The 25009-nt window shown below is 45.7% G+C and overlaps 1 protein-coding gene across 5 annotated transcripts in view; it reads left to right on the plus strand.

Moving 5' to 3' along the window:
- The window catches only part of bahcc1b (BAH domain and coiled-coil containing 1b), a 305394-nt gene that overhangs the window by 43864 nt on the left and 236521 nt on the right, over positions 1-25009 (plus strand). For all 5 annotated transcript variants that reach the window (XM_072483465.1, XM_072483467.1, XM_072483464.1 and 2 more), the window contains exon 3: positions 21471-21641. In XM_072483465.1, coding sequence (XP_072339566.1) covers positions 21471-21641 — 171 coding nt within the window. The remainder of the gene's footprint in view (positions 1-21470; positions 21642-25009) is intronic.

Raw genomic sequence — 25009 nt, forward strand, 5'->3', positions numbered from 1 at the left:
TCCAGTGTTCATGTTTAAAAAAAAAAAAAACCTGATCTATCCTTTGTGGTGTTCATTTGAAGGATTATTGTGTATATTTAACACGGTAGTTTTCCATTCAGGACTGCGAGTGCAGCCTGTCGAGTTACCTCCCCCCAACCCTCCAAAATTGGGGTACCATAAGGAGGGATATTGTGCAGTATAATTTCAGGACAAATGCCCAGAATATCCCTAGATTGGCAATGGCTTATGCTGAGATTTTCACTTCTTCATTTCCTTTTTTCTTGTACACTGCTATAATTTTCTTCCACACAGAATACTCTAACCCGCCCATCAGATCCAGCTCTTTTCGCACATTTTGGTGACTTATTTCTGAATCCACCACATTCTTTGGAAATAGAATTTACCCCAGCTTCAAAATTTATTCCACTGGGTTTGACACATAAATCTTATCCGGACATCAGGGTCAAGCCTAAATGTGTTTGCTGTGAGTTAATTATTCTGAGCTCGGGTTTACAGATATTTACGCAGAAACACTAAACCTGTGGCCGGACGTCCCTGTTTCCACCATGCTAATGAGGGTATTAACCCGTTTCTTTTAAGTGATTTAGCACCACTACTGAAATAGCAGGTAGAGGACTGTCATCCACGTGTTCAACTGCTAATGCTCAGCATCAGGTACTTAGGAGCCCATACCTAAAAGAACTGCCATTTTACAAAGATTGCGACGTTTACTCTCCATCAGAAAGTCAATGCAATTCATGCCCAAGCAGCCAGAGCCTCTCAGTGTGCAGGACAGCTTGGTGAAGGGCAGGCACATTAACATTTATGAGAAATTGGGGTGGAGTTATTAGAGGCTTGATCATATTGATTTCTAATGGGGGGAGGGAATGTTGGCAAATCTCCCGACTATCCTGGGAAATAGCGATGATGGGAGTTAATTGATTATTTCTGTTTCCTGCGCAGTTAGTGTTTCTAAATGATCAGCTACAGAGTTTGCAGGCTCTCTTGGACATTTCTGAAGCAATGCCTTTTGTGTGGAAATCAGACACTACTCGTCTGGGAAAGGTTTGGTATCTGAGAGGCTCACATCTAATGGCTCCGCAGAGGGGTTGTAAACAAACCCAGGGCTCATAGCTTCCTGTGTTTTGTAAAGTTATACATTCTTTTACTGGAATGTCATTGGTTTATAATGGCAGTTGAGTCAAAAAATGTTTCCTGAATTTGACGCATGGAGGAAAATATGTCACCTGGTAAGTACTCTTCATGTTAACATTCTCTAGTTTGAAAGCAGGGTGTCTTGCAAAATCTACATACAACAAGTGGGAGCAGCCAGTGGTTCAATGGACCATTCACTGTAAAACATTTATTTTAAAATGACATTCAACTTGAAAATCTGAAATGAAAGGCACCTCGGATAATGATGTGTGCCAATCCAAGTGCGCATCACATAATGGGGAGGGCTGTGTTTTCTGGGACGGGGCACTGAGCAGGGTAGCCCTGTCCTGTTAAACCTGCACTTCCCGATCTTACCAAAGAGCTCGATGTTTAGGTCAAACTGGTTGATGCGACCATCAATTCACTCGAAGACACGTGGAGAAGTAAACTGTGGTTTTAATCAGCTTAGAACTGAGCCTGCCTGTGACCGGTACAGCACTGAAGGTGGCCCCGCAAGTCAGCAGCTCTTATACTTCCTGTAAAGGGGGTGGAGCCATGGGCGGAGCCCGTACATGCCCCAACATATCCCCTGTGGGTGAAGACACACAATGGCCCATAGGTAGAGCCCACAGGGTTAATAACATAACACAGTGCACTGGTGAATTATCAGTAATTATATATTCACCACACTGGTTTTCTCGAAGCACACAACAAAACGTTAACTTAATTGTTTCAAAAGAATTGCAAAGATATGGCAGCAAGACAGTTAACAGGGATGATCTATCACAGAGCCCAGCTTCCCAGCTTTTTAACGCTGAGTCATTTGCTGTTTCCAAGCTCTGTCAGGAGTTGGCACAAGATGGAAAGGGCTGGTCTTCACATTTTTGCCTGAAGACAGCCGAGCCAGGTGTGGAGACTGCTGTGTCTGTAGGTGTAGGAATGTAAACCACATCCAGCAGAATCATCTCATTGCTATTCAGCAGGCACAAGGCCTGATGTGGGCGGTGGCTGGCAACAGGTCCACAAGAACTCGGATCACTTCCTTACTTCTAAACTGAATTAATCACAGACTCTTAAAGCCGCATGTGTCCAGAGGAAGTTATTATTAACATTTGCTGCAAATGATGTGTGTGCTGTATTAACACTTTAAACACCAAAATGGCATTTTTAGTCTTAAGATAAAACTAGAAAGATATCTTAGTCCCGTTTTATTAAGACAATATTGTGGTGCAGTCTCTGCTACGGTGTGTTCATGTTACAATTTTCTGTGCAAGCGACTTGGCAACCCCTCATTTGCTCAGGAGTAACATTTTCTAATCACACGTCTTCAAAAGTTACCCAGCACTCAAAATGTTGAGGAGGACCTGACTGCCAACAAGCCAGGTAAATTAGGCAGGATCATTAATGGGACGGGGTGTGGAGCGTGGAGGGGAGGGGGGAGGGTGGGGGGGAGCAGCTGCATTTAATTTTCATTGCAATGTCATCACATGCAGTGGACACAATGGCACTTTTGTGATGCAGGGATTCATGTCGCCTGCAGAGACCCAATGGTTTAAAAAAAAAGGTGTAAATCAATAGCATTTTGGACAAAATAGAGGTTATAATATCATATTTTTCTGAGTCATTTGCTACCAGTGTGCTGCAACCTCTCACAGCCTGCACCCATGCTGCTTGTATTCTGTGTCCTGGATTCAGTCTGCTTCCAGCGTGCACTCAGAGTGCATCCAATACTCAAGTTGCACCAAACCTGTGTTCAGATTGCAGCCTGTTTGCATCTAGAATGCATCCAGTCTGTAGCCGGACCACACGGCAGTTGTTGTTATTTGCGTATCTTCATACCCATATACCGCTTTTTGTTTTACCCGTTGCGGAATAGTGAGGGAAGAGGTGAAAGGGCCTCGGAGCTGATTATCAGCCCATTGGACTTCTGTGGCCAACAAGTCCTGGCACTGGACTCGAACCTGGAGTTTCTGTTCCTGTGGTGGGGATGCCACCACTGCATGGCAGTGAAACTGATATTATCACCTTGGGCCAATGACTAGTACAAAAGATGATAAACTGAATGTTTTGAATAAGTTATGAGTCATTCATCCTGATGTAGTCTTACTGAGATCAAATAGCAATATTGAAAATGCAGCATTATCAGAATATTTGTTTTGTGGAAAATTCCTTTTCACAAAAGAAGATATGGAGATATAAGAATACAAGTTTATAAAATGCAAGATTCACCTCAAGAGGAACTAGGATAATTATAGACAAATTGGCATTAAGAATCTAAAAACAGCTTAATAATAACTACATTCAGTATCACAGAAGCACTGAAAATATTAATCTGGAAAAGCAACTGATCTTAACAGCAACAAGCTTAATTACTAAAATACCGTGCAGAACTGGGGTACTGTGAAATATAAATCCAATGTGGTCTGTGTCTCTTATGATTCCCACTATAAACTGGAGTCATTGTGCCAGTAATAGCGCTCGGATTAATAAAATCATCAGTAAACAAATTCACTTTAACAAAGAAGGCTCAAGTTACAAAAAGATTACAGAACTGGTTGTAGTTCTGGAACCACAAAAATAGTTATTTCACGTAACTTCAAGACAATGATTGTATCAGCACCCTTAATACTTATCATATTTATCCATAGTTTTCAAACTTCTGTTAACGGCACAATTGCTTCCTGATAAAACACACACAGCTTCGGCAACTCCTGAAGGCCAACAGTGTCTTTGAGTGTGAGGGATTTGTTTTAAAATGTCATATCAGTAATTAAAGTTTTGTGGAAATGCATTTAATTGACTTAATTTGTGGCCCTTACTGCTTTAATAATAACTTGTAGATTTGGCACCCTCAGTACAAATGGTAGGCTTCAGTGCAGTAATTAGAGACGAGGGCTGTAAAATGGATATAAAATGATTATAGAAGTAGGAGGTTTCTGAATAGGAAAACGACATGTGCGACCCTGAAACCTTTAAGTATTAACGAATATTATGATGCTCCCACAAGGGGCAAAGGTGGTTGAAACAGGTGTTCTGGATGAATTTTTAATTAGTCTCTCATTCTTCAGGGATGTGCTCGGAGTCAAAAGAGTTCATGTTCTTAATTTAACATTGCAAACAAATCAATAACAAGCCATTTATTTGCTAATTTATGTTCAGCTATTGCATACAATGGGCGCGATTCTCCACTCCCACGCCGGTTGGGAGAATCGCCTGGGCCGCCAAAATTCCCCAAGACGCCGGTCTGGCGCCCTCCCGCGATTCTCCCGGAGAATCGCCAGAGACACCGAAAATGGCGATTCTCCGGCACCCCTGCTATTCTGAGGCCCGGATGGGCCGAGCGGCCAGGCCCCGCAACATCCGTCCGCCATCTTCTTGCGGGGCGGATTTAGAGAGGACGGCAACCACGCATGCGCGGGTTGGCGCCGGCCAACCCGCGCATGCGCAGATGTCGCCCGTTATGCGGCGCCGGCCGCGTCAACTATGCGGCACCGCTTTTACGCGGGCGACAAGGCCTGGCACGTGTAGACAAGGCCCCGATCCTGGCCCATTGTCAGGGCCTGAATCGGCCGGGACCGGGGCCGTTTCGCGACGTTGTGAACCTCAACGGCGTTCACGACGGCGCGGCCACTTCGGCGCGGGAGTGGAGAATCCCGCCAAAGGTATCTGGGAAATTGCTTCGCACATCTGAAAGTTATTCCATTTGTATTCAATAGAAGCCTAACTACAAAATTTGTCACAGTTCCATATCAATCTGATATGAAACATTCATCTTCCTTACAAAGTTCACACCAAGGAAACTTTGAATATCAGCCAGTTAACGATTACAGTTGACCGAATGGGGATTGGTATCCGGAAAATTTCTTTTGGATTCCGAACATTGGAAATGGTGGGTTGGGGAGGCATGGAATAAAACCAGATTATAGTCAAATAGAACATACAGTGCAGAAGGAGGCCATTCGGCCCATCGAGTCTGCACCGACCCACTTAAGCCCTCACTTCCGCCCTATCCCCGTAACCCAATAACCCCATCTAACTTTTTTTGGTGACTAAGGGCAATTTATCATGGCCAATCCACCTAACCTGCACATCTTTGGACTGCGGGAGGAAACCGGAGCACCCGCAGGAAACCCAAACAGACACGGGGGAGAACGTGCAGACTTCGCACAGACAGTGACCCAGCGGGGAATCGAACCTGGGACCCTGGCGCTGTGAAGCCACAGTGCTATCCACTTGTGCTACCCAAATGATGAAGCTGAGCTGAAGACGAGTCACATTGAACTCTGCTCCTCTCTCCACAGATGCTGCCAGACCAGCTGCGATTTTCCAGCATTTTCTATTTGCATTCCGCCATTTTTTCTGCTTTTAAGGAGATTAAGTTTATGAACTTGAGGATTTAATTTCAGTACTAATTCTATACTTTGCACCTGGAATCTGTTTGCATTCTGGATGAGGACAGGATTTTTCCTGGCAGTCTTCTCCCCATCTCTCTTGGAAGTGGTGACTCGTGCGGAGCCACGGTTACTCAGATGTGGACAGTCTTCTCTTAACTCACTCAGCGTCTGGTTGTCGAGGCTGTTTGACTTGTGGTAGGTGTCATGGAGAGCCCACACATAGCCATACTCCAGCAGCGATCACCGGATGACAACTAGGAAGCTTCTAATCTGGTGGCCCAATCCCAGCAGTTTATTGCCACTGCTGGGATCAGCGAAGTTATGTGGACAAGATCTCATGAAATCCCCTTGATATGTGTAAACAGTGGGCGTCTTGTAATGGAAAGCTGCTGGAATTTACAATGAATTGTTATCATTGTCCAAAGACGTGCAGGTTAGGTGGATTGGCCATGCTAAATTACCCGTAGTGTCCATAAGGGTTGGGAGGGGTTAATGGGTTGCGGGGATAAGTTGGAAGTGAGGGATTAATGTGGGTCGGTGCAGACTCGATGGGCCGAATGGCCTCCTTCTGCACTGTATGTTCTATGTAATCTATGTAATCTGCCTGGAAAATAATATATTTGACGACATTAAAAAGGATGTAATTTAAAAATGTCAAGAAGGAAAGACAGTGACAGTTCTTCATGGACTTTTAGCAGTGGCCATTCTGGAGAAGGTCTTGAGAGGGTTCTTGACTAATATTATTTACTGTAATTTTTGACGATTAGTAGAACATAGAACATAGAACAATACAGCGCAGTACAGGCCCTTCGGCCCACGATGTTGCACCGAAACAAAAGCCATCTAACCTACACTATGCCATTATCATCCATATGTTTATCCAATAAATTAGTGGCCAACATCCTCACAATTCAGCTTTGATCCTAGTTTCAAGTGTTACATTTGCTGGTGGCTTGTGGAATAAACAGCATGTGCAGTGATAATCTGCATTGCTGAAGATTCAACAACCACTATTGGTGCCCCTGAGGTTGCTGTTGCACTGTACATGTATGCTCTAAAATCTTTGCTCTGTAAGATAGCTTTCCACTATTAATGTACAGGAAAGGAAGCCAGAACTGCAAACCTAAACATAGATTAATCCTGAGGTGGAGCTGCTTTGTTCTTGGATTTTATCTGCCCTACTGGAGCCTCTTATCTTAGATTTGATATTCTCAAAGTTTCCTCCCGCGCCTTTATGCTGCGGTGTTCTGCAGTTCAGCGCAGAGCTGAAAGGCGATGCTATCAGATCAGTGGAGAGCCTTTAGCAACTCACGTAAACCTTTTAAATGATTATCGTCTGTTCAGGAACAAGATGTGGTGCGATTGCTTTCCAAAATCAGCCCTTTAGGTGAGAAGGAGCATTACTGCCTTCCAAAAAACAAAGCAGGCTTATAATGAAGGGATTGTCCCAGGAGCTAGTTTAGAATTGTTTCTGGCTGAAATGTCTGTGCTATCTGCAGATGCATCTAAATTAGAAGTTCATCTGCAGAACAACTTGCAGATTGTTTTATCCACCACAGCCCTGAAAGGTTTCCGTGGCCGCACTGTTGTCCCTGTAGATGGTTAGATGGGCATAACATCACCCGTCGCCCAGCCATAGATTCAGTCTGCCGCCTGTCCTGGTTTTATGTAGGGGGCCATCGATTTCTGCAGGGGGAGGAAACATGATCCACGATCCTGTTTCTGAATAACGTCAATGATCCACACTGATCATTGGTCAAGGGTGGGTTCAGAGCTCATGCTGATGATGACGCTGGGGGAGGAGGAATTACCCGATTGTGTAAATTGGTGGTGCGTTTTTAAGTAACTTGCAAGTGCTCTTTACGTTAACTCTTAAAATGATTCTGTTCAACAGGATTTGTAGCCACACAGCCAAATTGTATAAACGCATGTAAAATGTATTCATTCGGAAGAGTGTTGTTGTACCGCGTCACAAACAGCCACGCTGAAACTGGCATGCTTGCAACTTGCACCAAACGAGAAAAGTCTGACAAATAGTTTAAATGCCTGTTGGGATCCTGTACATAAATGAAGAGTAGATGGTGTTTGTTGTGTTAGATCCAGGAATGAAGCCTGCATGCCCATTTAAACAGCCAGAACACACTCATCAACCTGCAGTGACAGACCTTGAAATGCTGCCAGCTCCGTTGGCAAGTTTCAAGCAACTCTTGAGTTCAGGTGCACAGGGCCCTTTCCTATTCCAAAAGGATTCAGCAAGTAACCATGTAACTCCGATGTCTTTCTACAGTAACTAAATCCAGAAGTAGTGAACATCCCTGGAGTGAAAACCATCCTTTGACCATTGGGATCTAGCTTCACATTGAATCCAAACAGATAGAATAATGGTTTCCCATCTCACTGGTGCAGTACGTTATAAGAACTGTGCCCTTGCCCTCCGATTGACTTGTGTGAAAATCTAGCCCAAAGAGGGGATAAATATACCCTTTTGTTGATGGCTGTTAACCCCTGGAACTCCAAAGAGACAAGATGTCACTTTTGAATTACTTCAGTGCGAAAGATGCCACAATTTCCTGTTCTCATGCTAACTTTTATTAAAACTATTAACGTGGGGCGGGGAGGGGGGGTGGTGAAAAGAGTCGTGCCTGCATGTCACATGCAATGTTGATCATACCTTACTATTTAAACATGATTTTCTTTCTGTAACTTATTGATGTTGCTGTGCGGCGTCTGCACGTTCTCCCCGTGTCTGCATGGGTTTCCTCCGGGTGCTCCGGTTTCCTCTCGCAAGTCCCGAAAGATGTGCTTGTTGGGTGAATTGGACATTCTGAATTCTCCCTCAGTGTACCCAAACAGGTGCCAGTGTGTGACGATGAGGGGATTTTCAGGGTAATTTCACTGCAGTGTAAATGTAAGCCTACTTGTGACACTAATGAAGATTATTATTATTGATTATCAGATAAGCATTAGACAAATTTGCACATAGAAATTTCTAATCGATTTGCCACAAAATAATTTTCCCTGGTTTTAAGCTTAAGCCATTGGTGAAACGTGTTTTGAGTAGCTTCAGTTCTGCTTAGAGGCACAAAACACCGAGCTAGAACAGGCTATAGGGGCTGAATGGCTGACTCCGGCATCCATGTTCCTCCAAAGCTCCCTCTAAATTTAAGACTAGATAAAAATTTCAGTTGCAAAGAAAGAAAAACCCCACCACGTTGGGTAATTCCTTTAAAAAAAGATTAAAGCTCACCTATCTTTTCCTGGCAACATTCTGTGTCATACACAAGGCAGACATCATCCTTGCATTACTGACAGCTGGGGTCAGTTTTCTTGGATGGGAATAAGCTGTGAATAGTGAGCAATCATTTCTCAGCAGATACCTGACAAAACAGATAGCAGATAATTGCTGTTTCTTTATCGTCCGAGTTCAGAGGTGTAGTTTGTGCAATTAAGTGAGTACAAATGCACAAAATTCACAGGATTTGACACCTGCACTGCCGAGAAAATACGCAGCGTTAAGAAGAGATGTACCTCAAGGCTGCATTACGGGAAAGGTTTCTCATAAACACAAACAATTTAGCCCTCAATGGTTTTCAAATTTGGATCAGATTTCTTTTTGAATGGAGTTCCTCCACTGGAAAAAATAATGGCAATATTTTCATGTTGAATTAGGGATTGTCATCTGACAGTAACATCGTCAAAAACAAAGAACATAGACTTTACAGTGCAGAAGGAGGCCATTCGGCCCATCGAGTGTGCACCAGCCCTTGGAAAGAGCACACCACTTAAGCCCACAACTCCACCCTATCCCCGTACCTCAGTAACCCCACCTGACCTTTTTGGACACAAAGGGCAACTCAGTATGGCCAATCCACCTAACCGGCACATCTTTGGACTGTGGGAGGAAACCGGAGCACCCGGAGGAAACCCAGACAGACACGGGGAGAACGTGCAGACTCCGCACAGACAGTGACCCAAGCCGGGAATCGAACCTGGGACCCTGGAGCTGTGAAGCAACCGTGCTAACCACTGTGCTCCTGTGCTGCCCCTAATGAGAGGGAAAGAAAAAGCTGGTGTGCCCATTTTGCTAACCAGCCCCCGTGTAGTTTTGTGATTTTGTCCCATTGAGGACAATGGGAGGATTGACTGTCCTTCGTGACATGTAGCCCGTTGTGTAGTGTTTGCTCCACTTTTTCTCTTCCTTTTGTCTACACTGTGCGCTGAGACATATTCTTTGTTTATTTATAGAAAAGGCCTTCAGTTCACAATGAAGGATGAGTGAACTGTATGCATTTGATATAGGGAGGGGGAATCCCTTTGCTGTTGTGCTCCAAACCACAGCACTATACTCAGTAAAATAATACCGATCTTTGATAAATCTTTTAAAGAATCTATTGTGGAGGAGTGCTTTGAAATAACAGCAGCAAGATTAAACATGCTTCTGAAAGGTGCTTTCCACTTACAGCACTAATCACTGTCTGCATGTTGTGTTGCGGTGCAGCTATTGTTTATCCAGGAGGGTTAAGGTTGAAGAAAGAAGTCAAAATGACTCAGTTGGCTGTCCACTATATGGAGTTAAATTGCAACTCAAGTTTCCTGTTGAGCGCAGCAGTATTCTCTATCTGCAGTGATATTCTGATCTCTTGTCCTAATGACATTCATTTCAGATTCCTTATACACTGCACTGCTGAGGGCAAGGTAAGGAATAAGGGGGCAAGACTTCAGCCTGGTTGAGTCAAGAAAGGGCACAATAGGGTGTTCTCCAACCTTTTATTAACCTCCCCATAATTTCCTGTCGAAAGTGAAGCACATTGTTGTTGCTATAAAAATAGCTAACTGATAAGTGAGTAATAGCATATCCCCTTGTGACCCTCAACTGTACAGTCCAAGAGTCTTTGACGCATACTTACATTTGTGTAAAATAAATTTACAGTACCCAATTATTTGTTTTCCAATTAAGGGCCAATTTAGCATGGCCAATCCACCTAACCTGCACATCCTTGGGATTGTGGGGGTGAGACCCACGCAGACATGGGGAGAATGTGCAAACTCAGTGACAGTGATCCTGGATCGGGATTGGGATCGAACCCGGGTCCTCGGCGCATGAGGCAGCAGTGCTAACCACTGCACCACCGTGCCGCCCTTGACCCATGATGGTCACTCAGAGCAGCAGTTTGGACACCAAAGTTGGCCTACTGCTCACTTGGTAGATGTAACGAAAAGTGGGCAGGTTTCTTACTTCCACGACTTCAGTTGAAAAGTGTGCAAGCGTGGAGATATTCTAAACCTGGGGTTCTTTTCATCACATGTTTCTAATACTTAGTTGCCCAGTTGTGGATTAAATGAAATGTTCGGCGCAATAGTGCGGTGGGCAAAATATTGCAGACATTGTGGGCGTACCTGGTGGTCCAATTGTGGGTGTGCCTGAGATGTGGTGATGTAATAATAGGATTCTGTCTAATGACCTTGTCTACTGAAAAGGAGGAGCTGCAGGTCTTAGTGACTGATTTATTTACTCGGGTGGGGGGGACATGGGAGGTTGCGGAGAAAAGGTGTTTGTGCACAATATTGGACCAGCCACAGGTGGATCGATGCTGACATTTTCTCATAAGGTGTTTATTTGGAGTTAAAGGGATTCCCGTTATATTTCCTGAAGTATTGGGAAGGTTATATTCCAACATTTGATGATTGGCCGCATGTTCACAAAAGTTTAATTCAAGGGGTCGAACTTTTCTGAGAGCCAAAACATACAATTTTCATACTTTCTGTATCTCCAATAAAATTAGGTTTTCAGTTCTACTACAATTATTGGCATTTGTTTGCATAAAATTGGAAGCAGCCAGAATTAAAACAAGAAGACACAGCTCTAATTTTGCTTGATGTTAGTTGATGGCATTGATTACAGGAAGCTCGGAGTTTTTCAGGGTTCCTGCTTTCCTTTAGATAGCCAGCAGTTGGGGATGTTGCGTGTCTTGTGTGTGAAGAGGAAGTGGCTTGGGAAAAACAGAAGAAAAGATAAGATAAAGAGAAGTGACATAAATAACAGGAATGCATGTTCTGAATGATGTTCCCTGTGTGTTGGGCGATCACTGCTCTGAGTGGATGGTTTCGATGTTTGAGCTTGTACTTCTTCAATTGAACTACATTCATTTGGAGCTGGTCTAACCAGACCGCCCCCCCTCCCCCCCAACAGAATTGGTATGTATCCAATACGACAGAAATGCATTTTAAGTTAAATAGCAGAAATCATTGACCTTTACTCATACACGGCGGGGTAGTCACTTGCTGCTATGCACTCCGAAATGCAATGATGTTTACCATTTTACCGTTCAACATAAAACACTCTTCCGTTACAACACAGTCATTATTATTCAGCTGAGCTGCACAATGCACCTCCGCACCACTCGGCACAGTTTAGAAGTTGTCAGTGGTTTGTGGTGCAGCATCTGCTCAGACCTGCAAATGATGTGGATCAGAGTTGTAAATATTTTCTTCGTATATGAATCTTTTGCATTGCTACATTAAAGACAAACTGAAAATGCGCACTTTATTTCCCCCCCACCACCCACCCCAGATTAAATGATGGTCTTGCAGCAGTGATAGTTTAATGCATAGTAAAAAAGAAAATCAGGCATCATTCAAAATCAGGGAGTCATAAAAACGAATTGGTGATGAATGAATTTGTGCAACCTCAAATCCAAATATATTGGTAATGAATGAAACCAGCAGCTGAAAATTGAACATGGACCTTATGGTAATGTAGGCAAGATTCCCTTTATAAATACTTCGAGAAAAAATGTCAAATTGGTTAATATTTAGTTATCACATCATTGACATTTTAAGTGTCAAATTACTTTTCAGAAGGTGCATTTTCAACTTTCCGTCTATACTATATAATGATGACTGAACATACTCAATAAGACCTTTTGATTCAGTAGCTATTGAACATGTGCATTGTGATTACAGTTTTATGTATATTTATTGTAATATGGAAGCAGTAAATGGACTTTAACAGAGACGGACAATATAAAGCAGATAAAATATGTTGATAAGCATCTACATAATTTCCTTCTACATTCCTATTTATTGCTTCGGAGAAAGTTCAGAGCAATCAAGAATGCGCCTTCAGAATATAGAATATAATTGCATTTGGCACCAAAACATAGAACCTAAGGGGAACAAAATTTCCTAGTGACTATAAATGTCACGTTCACATGGATTAAGGTAAAACGTGTCTGAACTCTGTAGTTATCAGACAGGTTTTAAAATACAGTCTTTGGGAACTTTACATAACGTGTAGTGGAGAGTGTGGTGGAGGGGCGTCTCAGGGATGATGTTTTACACAGTCGATACTTTAGCCATAAATAATGCTGCACAAATGGATTGAAGAGTGTTAGCAAAGGACCACTCGTCCACTGAGGTTATTACTTCAAAGGCTGCCTCATCTTGTCCAAACACCTGCATCTAATTTCACCAGCTTGCCCTACGAGGTACCGATTGCTACTTTAAAGACCCCACTGGGGCAGCTTATTTTTTCTGGATTTTCTTTTGTATTTTCTCACTGAAGGCCTTTTGTGAAATTTTAACTGATCAGTCGCAAGTGGCTAACATAGCTAATTTAATCATCGGCGTCGCCATCTGACATCCACACATCTAACGCTAAGCCATCAGATATGGACCCCGCTAATCAGCCTGCAAGGCAGGCAGAAGCCCGAGAGGCAAAGGAAGATGATGGTGAGATGAGGTAGATCTAGATAGTAGGATTGCCGAGGCAATTAAATGGATTAATGCACGCCTGGACATGGATGGCTAGTGACAGTTATAAGCTTTGTAACCTTCAGCTCCAAGGGACTTCAAAACAAATGAGAGGCAATAAAGGTTGTGAACCCGGGACGGATGGAAACAGGCTGGGAATAGGAATGTCACCAAGAAAAGCCAGTGGCAGAAAACAAAGGGACTGGTTGAGAGCCAGTGGGATAGGCAGAACACGACAAAATGTACACAAGACGAGTACAATGGCAGCGAACGGTTCACTAAGAAAACTGTCTGAGGAGGAACACTCCCAACTGGAGAAAAATTAAGAGAATTCAGAAGAAGTATTTCTTTGAAAAATTAATCAAGTTGAATATCACAAAGCTGTTTGTCAAGTTTAATTTGCTTCGGCTCATTCTCTTGCTGTTTCCTGCCACATTGAACCCACTCTGCGGTAACAGTGGAATGATTAGTCAGTGCCACTATTCTGGCTTCCCCAGTGGTTCCACTTGGTATATCCACTGTCTGAGGACTGAGCTGTAGAGCTCAGAAAGGGGTCAAGTTCGGTCCCTGGTCTGAAAGCTATCATTGACCTCATTACTTCCTGCCAACACAAAATTAGTCATGGTTGCCTGGCAAAATGGCAAACTGGTGAACCTTGCTATAGAGTGTCCTTCGGTGAAAGTTGGGCAAGAATAGAATTAAGAGGGTTGAGATGTTGAATCGCCAGTCGACCCTTGTTGTCCAAGTTCACACATGAGAAGGTCACAAATATGATAATCTCTGTATGGTTCTGTAGTTAGGATGTTTAGCGAAAGCAGTGACAGCATTTAAAAATAAAATAAACAGGATTTCAGTGACCTTGCTAATGGTAACCATGATGCAGCGTTTACGTTTCCTACCAGTTTCAAAGAATTAACTATACAGCGATGGACAAAGAAGAGGACATGTCAGAACTGTTGGCATCGGGGAATCTCAGGGGCTGGCTCTACGCTTTGTTTTGAGTCAGTATTAGGGATAAGAGCTAAACTGAACCACAGATACAAAATTGCTTGAATAGACATTTCAGTTTTATCCCACAGCATTTGAGTTTGTCTCGATTCAGAGACCATCCTTCGGTTTTGGTGCGACTGGCCCTTTGAAGTTCTTTCCTCGACAATGTACAGTCTCACTTTCCAAATCCTGCCATCATGATAATTGGTGAGTGGGATCTTACTTAAATCACCAGAGCTAGCGAGCTAAGGTGTGAAGAAGGGTTTTATAAGCAAATATGGCCTCCCTATTTGATGGGAGGATATATCTTACCTGCTTAAGTAAAACGGTTTGTATGTCTTTGCTATTGGGTTTTGAAATCATTGGCTTGGAGGGCTAGATTTCCTGAGATAATGGCAGTGGAGAGGGGGGAAAATGTGTTGCTGGAAAAATAGCGAGGAACCATGTTGGGATGACTCCCCGATGCATTCCTCCACGGGGAGTTTTGCAGCCGAGATCTGGGAGGCAGAGGGCCAATTAACATTGTTCAGTGTTCAAATGGGGGAAAATGTTACTGGCTCACTGGCACTTTGCTGCTGACAGGGCAGCCCCGGCTTACATAGAGGCTGGCAGCTGGACGGGGCTAGTCCTTGGAGGAAGGCCTGGGAGGTGTGGGGCAAGGGATAGCGCAATTTGAGTTACCATCCCTTGAACAGGGGGCTTTGGGCAGGAACGGGCGCACCTGGTTCCTCAAGCCACCCTGAAGGGCTTCCCCTCCAATCTGAGGGGTTTACTGGCCTCCCCGCTCTGATTGATGTATTTAATTTTACTACTCAGAAGCACCTCACGCAATGGGGCTACAGAGCTTCCGGGTCTTAGATTGGGCTCACAGCATCGGGAACACTACAATTCGAATGTTGCTCCAGGAATATCACCGAACTGGTTTCCCTGCAGTAAGTGTGGGCTCAGGAGCCCCATTTGGCCCTGAAACCGATGATCTGAAACCCTTAGGAATATCCCCCCCCCCCCCCCCCCCCCCCCCCGCCCCCCCCCCCCCGACCCTGGGACCTATGGCTCCATCTCCAGAATCTGCCAGCAGAGGTAGCAGCCTCTCAGAACCTTGGCCATCCAGCCATCCAAGACATGTTATATGGTTCAAAGAGATGAAAATGCACAATGCCAAACAAACTGTTTGAACGCTACAGTAAACATTGCCCCTTATTAGATCAGATGCAAGGAACTCTTTATTAAACAACTGTAGCACTAAAATTTATTTGGTGTCATGTGAAGATCATAAGACCATCATATGCTAATGCACTGCACTCTTTGAGTTCCTTTGTTCGTTTTCCTTCCCTGTTCTGCATGTGCTCACATGTGCTCATGTATGACCAGGAGCTGGTCATCTGAGCTTAGACAGTGAATGCAGACAGGATATATAACCATGGATGTGATCACAGGTGATTGGTATAAATGATGAGCGAGACCCCAAGCAGTGCCAATTTTACCGCGTTTGTCTTGGATACTGAGGCCAATTCTGGCATTGCAGCCAAGGGGGGGAAGAATTGGTATTAGCTAAATCAGGAATCAAACCTGGAAAGGTTTGATCTCCATACCTTGGCTATCCTAGAATCCCTACAGTGCAGTCGGAGGATATTCGGCCCATCGAGTCTGCACGACCCTTCGAATGAGCACTCTACCCATGTCTACCCGACCTATCCCCATTTTTCCATAACCTAACCTGCACATCCATGGACACTAAGGGGCAATTTAGCATGGAAATTCCACCCGACCTGCACACCTTTGGACTGTGGGAAGAAACTGGAGCGCCCGGAGGAAACCCACGTAGACAAAGGGAGAGCGTACAAACTCCACACAGACAGTGACCCAAGGCTGGAATTGAACCCGGGTCCATGGCGCTGTGACGCAGCAGTGCTGACCATTGATCCACCGTCCAAAGTGCCGTTGCCTTTACCAATTTGACAGGGTAGATGTGGAGAAGATGTGTCCCCTTGTGTGAGAATCTAAAACTGGGGGGAGGTGGTAGGCACTGTTTAAAAATAAGGGGTCGCTCATTTAATACGGAGATGATGAGAATGTTTTCTCTCTCAGAGGTTCGTGACTCTCTTCCTCAAAAGGCAGCGGAAGCATGGTAGCATTGTGGATAGCACAATTGCTTCACAGCTCCAGGGTCCCAGGTTCTATTCCCGGCTGGGTCACTGTCTGTGCGGAGTCTGCACATCCTCCCCGTGTGTGCGTGGGTTTCCTCCGGGTGCTCCGGTTTCCTCCCACAGTCCAAAGATGTGCAGGTTAGGTGGATTGGCCATGATAAATTGCCCTTAGTGTCCAAAATTTCCCTTAGTGTTGGTTGGGGTTACTGGGTTATGGGGATAGGGTGGAGGTGTTGACCTTGGGTAGGGTGCTCTTTCCAAGAGCCGGTGCAGACTCGATGGGCCGAATGGCCTCCTTCTGCACTGTAAATTCTATGAAAGCAGAGTCTTGGATAATTTTTAAGGCAGAGCTAAATAGATTCTTGATTCTTGAGCAAGGGGGGTGAGAGGTTATCAATAGACAGGAATGTAGGATTGAAGTTACAAGTTGATCACTGATGTCTCACGGCGCCAACACTGCTGCCTCACGGCGCCGAGGTGCCAGGCTCAATCCCGGCTCCGGGTCACTCTCCGTGTGGTGTTTGCACATTCTCCCCGTGTTTGCATGGGTTTCGCCCCCACAACCCAAAAGTTGTGCAGGGTCGGTGGATTGGCCACGCTAAATTGCCCCTTAATTGGAAAAAATTAATTGGGTACTCTAAATTTAAAAACGTTACAAGAAGATAAGCCGGGATTTTATTGAATGGTAGCCATGATGTGGAGATGCCGTCGTTGGACTGGGGTGGGCACAGTAAGAAGTCTTACAACACCAGGTTAAAGTCCAACAGTTTGTTTCGAATAACAGGTGAATGCTGAGGAAGGTGCTGTGCTCCAAAAGCTAGTGACTTTAACCTGGTGTAAAACGTCTTATTGAACGGGTTCGAGGGGCTGAGTGGCCTACTCCCCGAATTTGTATAGAGGTTTATGGGAAGGCCCATGCTCGATTGGTAAGCACATCACATTGGGCCCACATTGATATCCTTCATGCCTTACTGTAGCCTAAATCTAGTTCACTTCATTCATATTCCCAGTTTGCTATCACCTCAGACTGCAGACTACAGATGTGTATTGCTACTGTACCGGCAAACAATAGGCGTCTGTACAACTGGCTCAATGTGCCTGTGTCTCCAGCATCTGCGTTTTGTGGAAAGCTGTAATGGGTGTACGAGCTGGCAAAGCTGGATTCCTCCGTGCCCTGTGTACCCGCTGACCCTCTCCCGCATTAACAATCACTCCCAGTCTTGCAGCGAAATGATAATTGCTTAAATTGTTCAGTTAAAGCGTTTGGTGTGTCCTGCATGTGTTAGCGCCTACTCAGCATCATTGGATAGAGCAGATACTGTCTGACAAATGCTACATACAAAGAGGTTCTGCTGGGGGCCTAAAGGCATGCTTCCCACGAACATTCTTAAAATATTGCATGGTTGTAAAAACTGGCTGATGTATTTTAGAGTAACAGTTTAGCCTGCGGCCACATGAAGAATGGACGCCTGAATCAAGCAAAACACGTTCTTCCCCTGTGTGTCTGTACTGAAATGATGCCAGCAGAAATAGGACATATGATACCAGATACACTCATTTCATCCATTAACCATGTAGTTGCTGCTATAGTGTCTGGAGACAAGACCTTTTTCCTTTTATTTTTAAAGAGGGTTTATTTTTCCTTAGCACAAAAAATAAAATACTGTTGGTGTCGGAAATCTGAATTAAAAACAGGAAATGCTGGAAATATTCAGTAGGTCAGGTGATATCGATGGAGGGTTAACCCTCAGGTTATCGACCTGAAACATTGGGCTGTATTCTTCATCCCGCCACGCCAGTTTTCTGGTTCAGCAGCCCGGCGGGATCTCCGTTGGACCGGCTGGTCAATGGGTTTTCCCATTGTGGGGCAGCCCCACGCCATCGGGAAACCCCCGGGCTGCCGGCAAAATGGAGCATCCCTACGGCAGAGAATCCAGCCCATTAACTCTGCTTCTCTCCACATGTGCTAACCAAACTGCTGAGTATTTCCAGCGTTTTCTGTTTTCATTTTATGTTATATTTTATTTTTCCTCCTGTTTCCACCCTATTTTCCTCTCCGTTGTAAGCTATTTGTCCTAACACACACCCTCTTCCCAAAAGGAGAAAGGCATTGCATTTACATCATGTGTTATCGCATCTCGACAACTTCCTCAGCCACTTTGCGACCATCGAATTGGCTTGGAAATGCAATCATTCTTGTGGCATAGCCAAATGTGGCAACCCATTTGTGCACAGCAAGATCCCACAATGAGACGCATGGCCAGTTAATCTGAATTTGGTGTTGCTAATTGAGAGAGGAATGTCAGTCAGGGAACTAAGAAAACGGCCAAGTTGCTGGTAATAGTCTTGCAAGGTTATGCATCCAGTCTGACCCGAGCACTCTGCTGATGCTACTGCATGCTATTGAGGGGATCATTTATCGTCAGCAGTGCCTGCCTTTCCGATGGGATGATATGCTTGAGGTAAACGACACCCTGGCACGAGAAGAGCAGGAGATTTCTTCTAGTGTCCTAGTCACCATTTATCCCACAATCAACAAAGCAGAGTAACTGGTTATCTGTCCCATTGATGTATGTGTGACCTTCACAAATGTCCCCATGAAGACGATGCACATATCAAAAGTAATTCATTGGCTGCGAGCCACTTTGGGACACCTTTCCCAACTCCTCTTCAAATGACACCAGTTTTTATACCTGAACAGACAATGGTTTTGTACCTCATCCAAAAGAAAATACCTCCAACAAGTGTCAGCCTAGTTTCCTGTGCTCAAGTGGTGAATTAGGCCTTGAATCTGCATGATTCGGATTATGATGCAAGAGTTTTGCCAACTGAACTAAACTGAGACTTGGGCATGGCAATCCTGACTGCGGAGTTTTCAGCTCCAGGAATAATGTATTTGGTCAATAGATGCAGTTGAGTTTGCATCCTTTGACTCAGAATAAATATCATGTAAAAATACAGAAGCTGACTGGACTCCTGGATGCTCCCAGAAGTTAGGCTTCACCATTTGCAGTTTTTGTGCTGAATAGTTTCTTTGGTTAATATTTTGACCATGTAAGCTGGAGTCCTTTCTCATGCGGATTAACAGTATACTTCATCACCTGGTTTTTCACAGAATCTCTTTCAATGTGTGCAGTGGCCAAAATCGAGCAAGTCAGTGGTCCCAATAGTTATGCAAAAGCAAAATACTGCGGATGCTGGGAATCTGAAATAAAATCAGAAAATGTCACTAATATTCAGCAGGTCAGGCAGCATCCATGGAGACAGAAGCAGAGTTAATGGGGCGATTTTTCGGCTAGGTCGGGAAAATTCTGAAACTGGATTCGTGCCGGCGCAAAACGGTTCCCAATGTTACCGGGCTCTCCCAGAGGACGTAAGCATTGATGAACCTGATTCCCATTCATTTAAATGTATTCTAATATTCAAATTGGGCTCAATGCCGAATCTTCCAGGAATGTGCCAGATTTCCACCTGCCGGTATAACATGGCACCGGCGAGAATCACGACTGGTCTCCATTTTGTGATAACCATGCCAGCGGCAATCGGAGGGCATTGTAGCCCCAAGTGGTCGGGTTGCTCCCCCGCCAATGCCAACCTGGCAGTGCAGGGGTGGGGTTTGAAGGGAAGGGGTCGGGAGAGGCAGTGCATATAGAGCAACACATTGGGAGGGTCCCGGTGCCGGCGATCTATGTTTGTTGGACAGGGGAGGGGGGGGGGGGCAGGACGGGACCATGCCATCAATGATGGTGAAGGGCGGGGTGGGGTTAACCATGTGGAGGAGCGGATTTCACTTTGGGTTTGGGCACCCCGAACTCTGATAGCCAGGCTTGCCAGTGTGTTTAGACCCCGCACCTCACAATGATGGCGCAAACGGTGTTTGTGTGTGTGTGCGTCTGGCTGTGTGCGTCTGGCTGTGTGCGCCTGGCTGTGTGCTTCTGGCTGTGGGTGGGTGTTGTGGGGTGCTGGGTTTTGGGCAGGGGGGGGGGGGTTGTGTAGTGAGGGGAAAGCGGGCTTCCACCCCACATTCACCCCAATATGCTTCTGAGCCTACAGACAACCAATCCAATAACTGTCATTTTGTAAACCACGGCTGTGAGTCCTCCAAAGCTCCCCTTCCAAGCCATGCCCCCAACCCACTCCCGTGGTCTTATTTAGTGTGTTGGGAGGCTGTGCCCCAAACGTGGGCCAAAAAGAACTCCTAGGAAATGTCAGTATCCAGTCTACACAAACCTGCTCCAGTTTGTAGCGTTATGAGAGTGGGTTGGAGGGGCCAAGGATGCTGATCCCCTTTACTTGAATGTAATCTTGTGGACCAATTTACATATTAGTGGTTCTGTGCTTCATCCTAGATCTCATATTAATAGCTGGAGCATCCTTCCTGTTGAATGTATCAAACTGAGGGACACCACTGTGAAGGAATTAAATACATTTTCATTTTTGCTGCTCTGGGTCAGTGTCAACTCTTTTGAGTTCAGATTTAGCCCAGACAGATGCAAAACAAAACTCCTCTCTCAATGCCCCATGTTGTTGCCTTAACCCCAACCACAGAAAAATGGTCCTTCCAATCCAACCGTCTTAATGGTCTCTCTCAATGAGAGCACATATTTGTGCCAAGCTGTGGGTGGTTTTGCACTGTGGGTTACCTGAAGATCTGGGCTGTAACAGCCCAAACTCACATCACATAAGGACCCTTAAGAGTTGGCTTCCCTCCCAGAACCGTGTAATTTTAAATACAAATACGAACTCGGATCAGATAGTAAAGCAGAAATTGTACTTGGGAGTCTGCAGAGCCTAAAAAGAACAGTGGTTACACAACTTAAAGCAGTGGTTAATTGTGAGAGGTGGCAGCAACCCACCTCGCCTCAGTTTACTTGCCTAACACTTGCCTTGGGGTGGTTGCTTGTGGCAAACCGATTATAATGCTAACAAGATAAACAAAGATAAGGATGGTTCGCAGTAGAAATTTTGTAGGGGAAAAAAAACCATGTGTAACAGAAAGACAACTAACATTGCCGGTGTGTTTTTTTTTCTCTCTCTTTGGATGCATCAGGCAACGCGCTGATGGGAAACTCATCAGCCACATTCATGGGAAGTTTCCTAGCCAGCAGCTTGGGATCAGCACCTGCCCATCCTGCGGGCCCTACGTCATCCCCCTCGGAGCCCGCCTTCCGAAGTCCGCACTCAGCAACATCGCAGATCTGGTTTTCCCACTCCCACGAAGGTAAGAAACCCAGCCGACCCGCATCCCGAGAGGCTTGACAAATCTTTGCGCAGAGTCTAAATTTAACAGAAAGCTTCCCACTTTCAGCTGGAATGATCCTGCGCGTATCACTGAGTGGAAGTCTGGGTGGTAAGACATCTGGTGGCCTTGGGCCTAGTAATATTATTCCCAGTGGGATACCCCACACACATTCACAGCAGAGGCTGGAAACAGAGAGAAGTTGGAAGATTTATTCTCAGCCTGACTGTGGTGTGGAGTGCTTTAAACTGTGGGTCTGTGTGCGCGGAGCTTTCCTCGTTGATGCTTGGTACTGCAATGTCACAGAGCGCTGTGTCCAAGGAGACGAGGACTGCATAAACGGCAAGTGTTGCGTGAATATCAGCAAAATCTTGTTTGACTCCTAAAAATACCCATAAACATTTATCAAATTATAATTATATCATTTCAAATCACGACAATCCAAGTAAATAGCAACACATCTTCCATCATTAATTCAGGTATCACATTGATTTAAAAAAAAAAATCTCGAGTCCAGAAAATGCATTTGATGTTATTAATGAATAAAAATTAATGCACTTGTATGGTATTCTCTGTTCAAAGTTTTAACCCTGTCTTTAATATATCTCATACGTTTTACTGAATAAAATATTTGGATGAGTCTACGGAGAAAAGAGAAAGCTTGCATTTGTGTAGTGTCTTCCACAATCTCAGAACATCCCAACGTGCTTTAAACCAAGGAAGTATTGTTTTGAAGTATAGTCACTGTTGTAAAGTAGGAAACACAGCAGCCAAAGCTAACAACAGAGACTCTCACAAACACAGTGGCCCCGATTCTTCCGATCCGCGACTATGTCCTTCGCCAGTGGGAAAGCCAGCGAGATTCCCAGCGGGGTGAGGAGCGACCCCAATGTGCCATGCAATGCCACTTGTAATTTTGTAAAACTTGAATCAGTTCGTGCCCATGGGACTGAGAGAAACAAGACCTAATCTCACAGCAGGTTCCGCTTCTCTGAGGTCAAAGCACCCTTTTTAAAGGTTATTCCGATCTCAAAGAGCTGCTGCAGCCACCACCCCCCTCCAACTATGGTCACTGGCAGGGCACCCCCCATCAGTCTTCCCAAGGCACCCCCTTCAGCTCCCCCATTCCCTTCCATCCACTGTTTCAGGCCCTGCCCACTGACAGTGGCAACTTGCTGTCCGCGGGGTGGCAAATGGGTAAGTACCCTTCCAATAATTACCTTCAGAGGGCCGAGAGAGGTCCTTCATAGGAGGTGAGGTTCAGGAGCACTTTTACTGGACTGGAGGGCATCAGGCTGGGAGTCTTTCATGCAAAGGGGCTCATTTGGATGCTCTATCCATCTGCAGTCTTTAAACGGTCAGTCCATATGTAAAAATTAAAGATTTCTCATAATAAAATGAAAGTGATCGAATCTGTACCCCTTAACCTGGAAGAAGGTCTGTCAGCATGTCTAGTTTAAAGGCCTGTGAGATTAAGGTAAAAATAATCCTTTTAAAGTGGTGCAAACCTTTGAAGTGGTTTTCACACAGTCAATTTCATTGCCCGTTAAAATTTTGAAGTCTGCGTGTGTGCCTAGAAGGCTGAAAGCTTTGAACTGCTTTGTTTACATTTAATATCATGCGCCATTGCCTGCCAAAACATTTTGATTGATAGGCCGAGGCAGTTTCAAAGGGGAAAATCAGCTTGTTTATTTATATAGCTTTAGGGCAGTACGGTGGCACCCAGGTCCCATGTTCAATCCTGGCTCTGGGCCACTGTCCTTGTGGAGTTTGCACATTCCCCACGTGTTTGCGTGGGTTTCTCCCCTACAACCCAAAGATGTGCAGGGTAGGTGGATTGGCCCCGCTAAATTGCCCCCTAATTGGAAAAAATTAATTGGGTACTCTAAATTGAAAAAAAAAATTATATAGCTTTGCAGGGATCCACTAAATCAGGGGAGCAGGCGTTGTCCGAACCACAGTTTATTTATGAGGCTGTATATTTGTTCTAAGTGGCAGATGCATAAAGAAAACTGCTGTTACATTTTAAAGGGTTTATTAATAATAATAATAAACTTTATTGTCACAAGTATGAAGTTACTGTGAAAAGCCCCTAGTTGCCACATTCTGGCGCCTGTTGGGGTAAGCTGGTACCGGAATTGAACCCGCGCTGCTGGCCTTCTGCATCACAAAGCAGCTGTCTAGCCCACTGAGCTAAATCAGCCAAGGGTACAGATGGAATCACTTTCACTTTATTATGAGACATCTTGGGCGGGATTCTCCCTTACCCGGCTCGGGCCGCCCCAAAGGTGTGGAATCCTCCACACCTTCAGGGACTAGGCCAGCCCCGGAGTGGTTTGCACCGCGCCAGCCAGCGGGGAATGGGCTTGGCGCCACGCCAACCGGCGGCGAAGGGCCTCCGCCAGCCGGCGCGAGTTGGCGCATGCGTGGGAGCGGCAGCGTGTGCTGGCGTCATCCCAGCGCATGCACAGGGGGGGGGGGTTCATCTCCGTGTCGGCCATGGCGGAGGACCACAGCGGCCGACGCGGAACAATAGAGTGCCACCACGGCACAGGCCCGCCCGCAGATTGATGTGCCCCAATCGCGGGCCTGGCCACCGTGGGGGCACCCCCCGGGGTCAGATTCCCCCACGCCCCCCCGAGGACCCCGGAGGCCGCCCACGCCACCAGGTCCCGCCCGGTAAGGACCTCCTCTAATTTATGCTGGCGGGACTGGCAAAAAACGGGCGTCCACTCGGCCCATCGCGGGCTGGAGAATCGCCGGGGCGGGCCGCTGCCAACGGCCCCCGACCGGCGTGGCGCAATTCCCGCCCCCGCCAAATCCCCGGCGCCGGAGTATTCGGCAGCTGGCGGGGGCGGGATTCACGCAGCCCCTCCCCGGCGATTCTCCAACCCGGCGGGGGGGGTCGGAGAATCCCGCCCCTTATTTTTACATACTGACTGACTGTTTAAAGGGTTTAAAGGCTGCAGATGGATAGAGCAGCCAAACGAGCCCCATTGCAGGAAAAAACCCCAACCTAAGCCTCTCCAATGCACCATAAGCCCCCCTGTTCCCCACCTCTTGTGAAGAACGCCGCCCGAGACCATGGAGGCAATTTTTGGGAGGGAACTTACCTCATTGACAGCTCTCGGACTGCAAGCCGCCAGGTTCATGTTCCTAAGGACTTGCACCAATTCACGTCAGCGGGACTCCCAGCTGGGAGGGGGGCTGGAGCATCTCGGCTAAATTGGAGCATCTTCAACTATATTGAATTGGGCGTCCTGCCCATCAGTGAGATGTAAACAACTCCAAGAAGCAATTTTTAATGGTCCCGCCGGGTTGAGGTGGGAAGCTTGGCTGGGACTTCAGGA

Source organism: Scyliorhinus torazame, chromosome 18 (assembly GCF_047496885.1).
Source record: "Scyliorhinus torazame isolate Kashiwa2021f chromosome 18, sScyTor2.1, whole genome shotgun sequence".
NCBI lineage: Eukaryota > Metazoa > Chordata > Chondrichthyes > Carcharhiniformes > Scyliorhinidae > Scyliorhinus > Scyliorhinus torazame.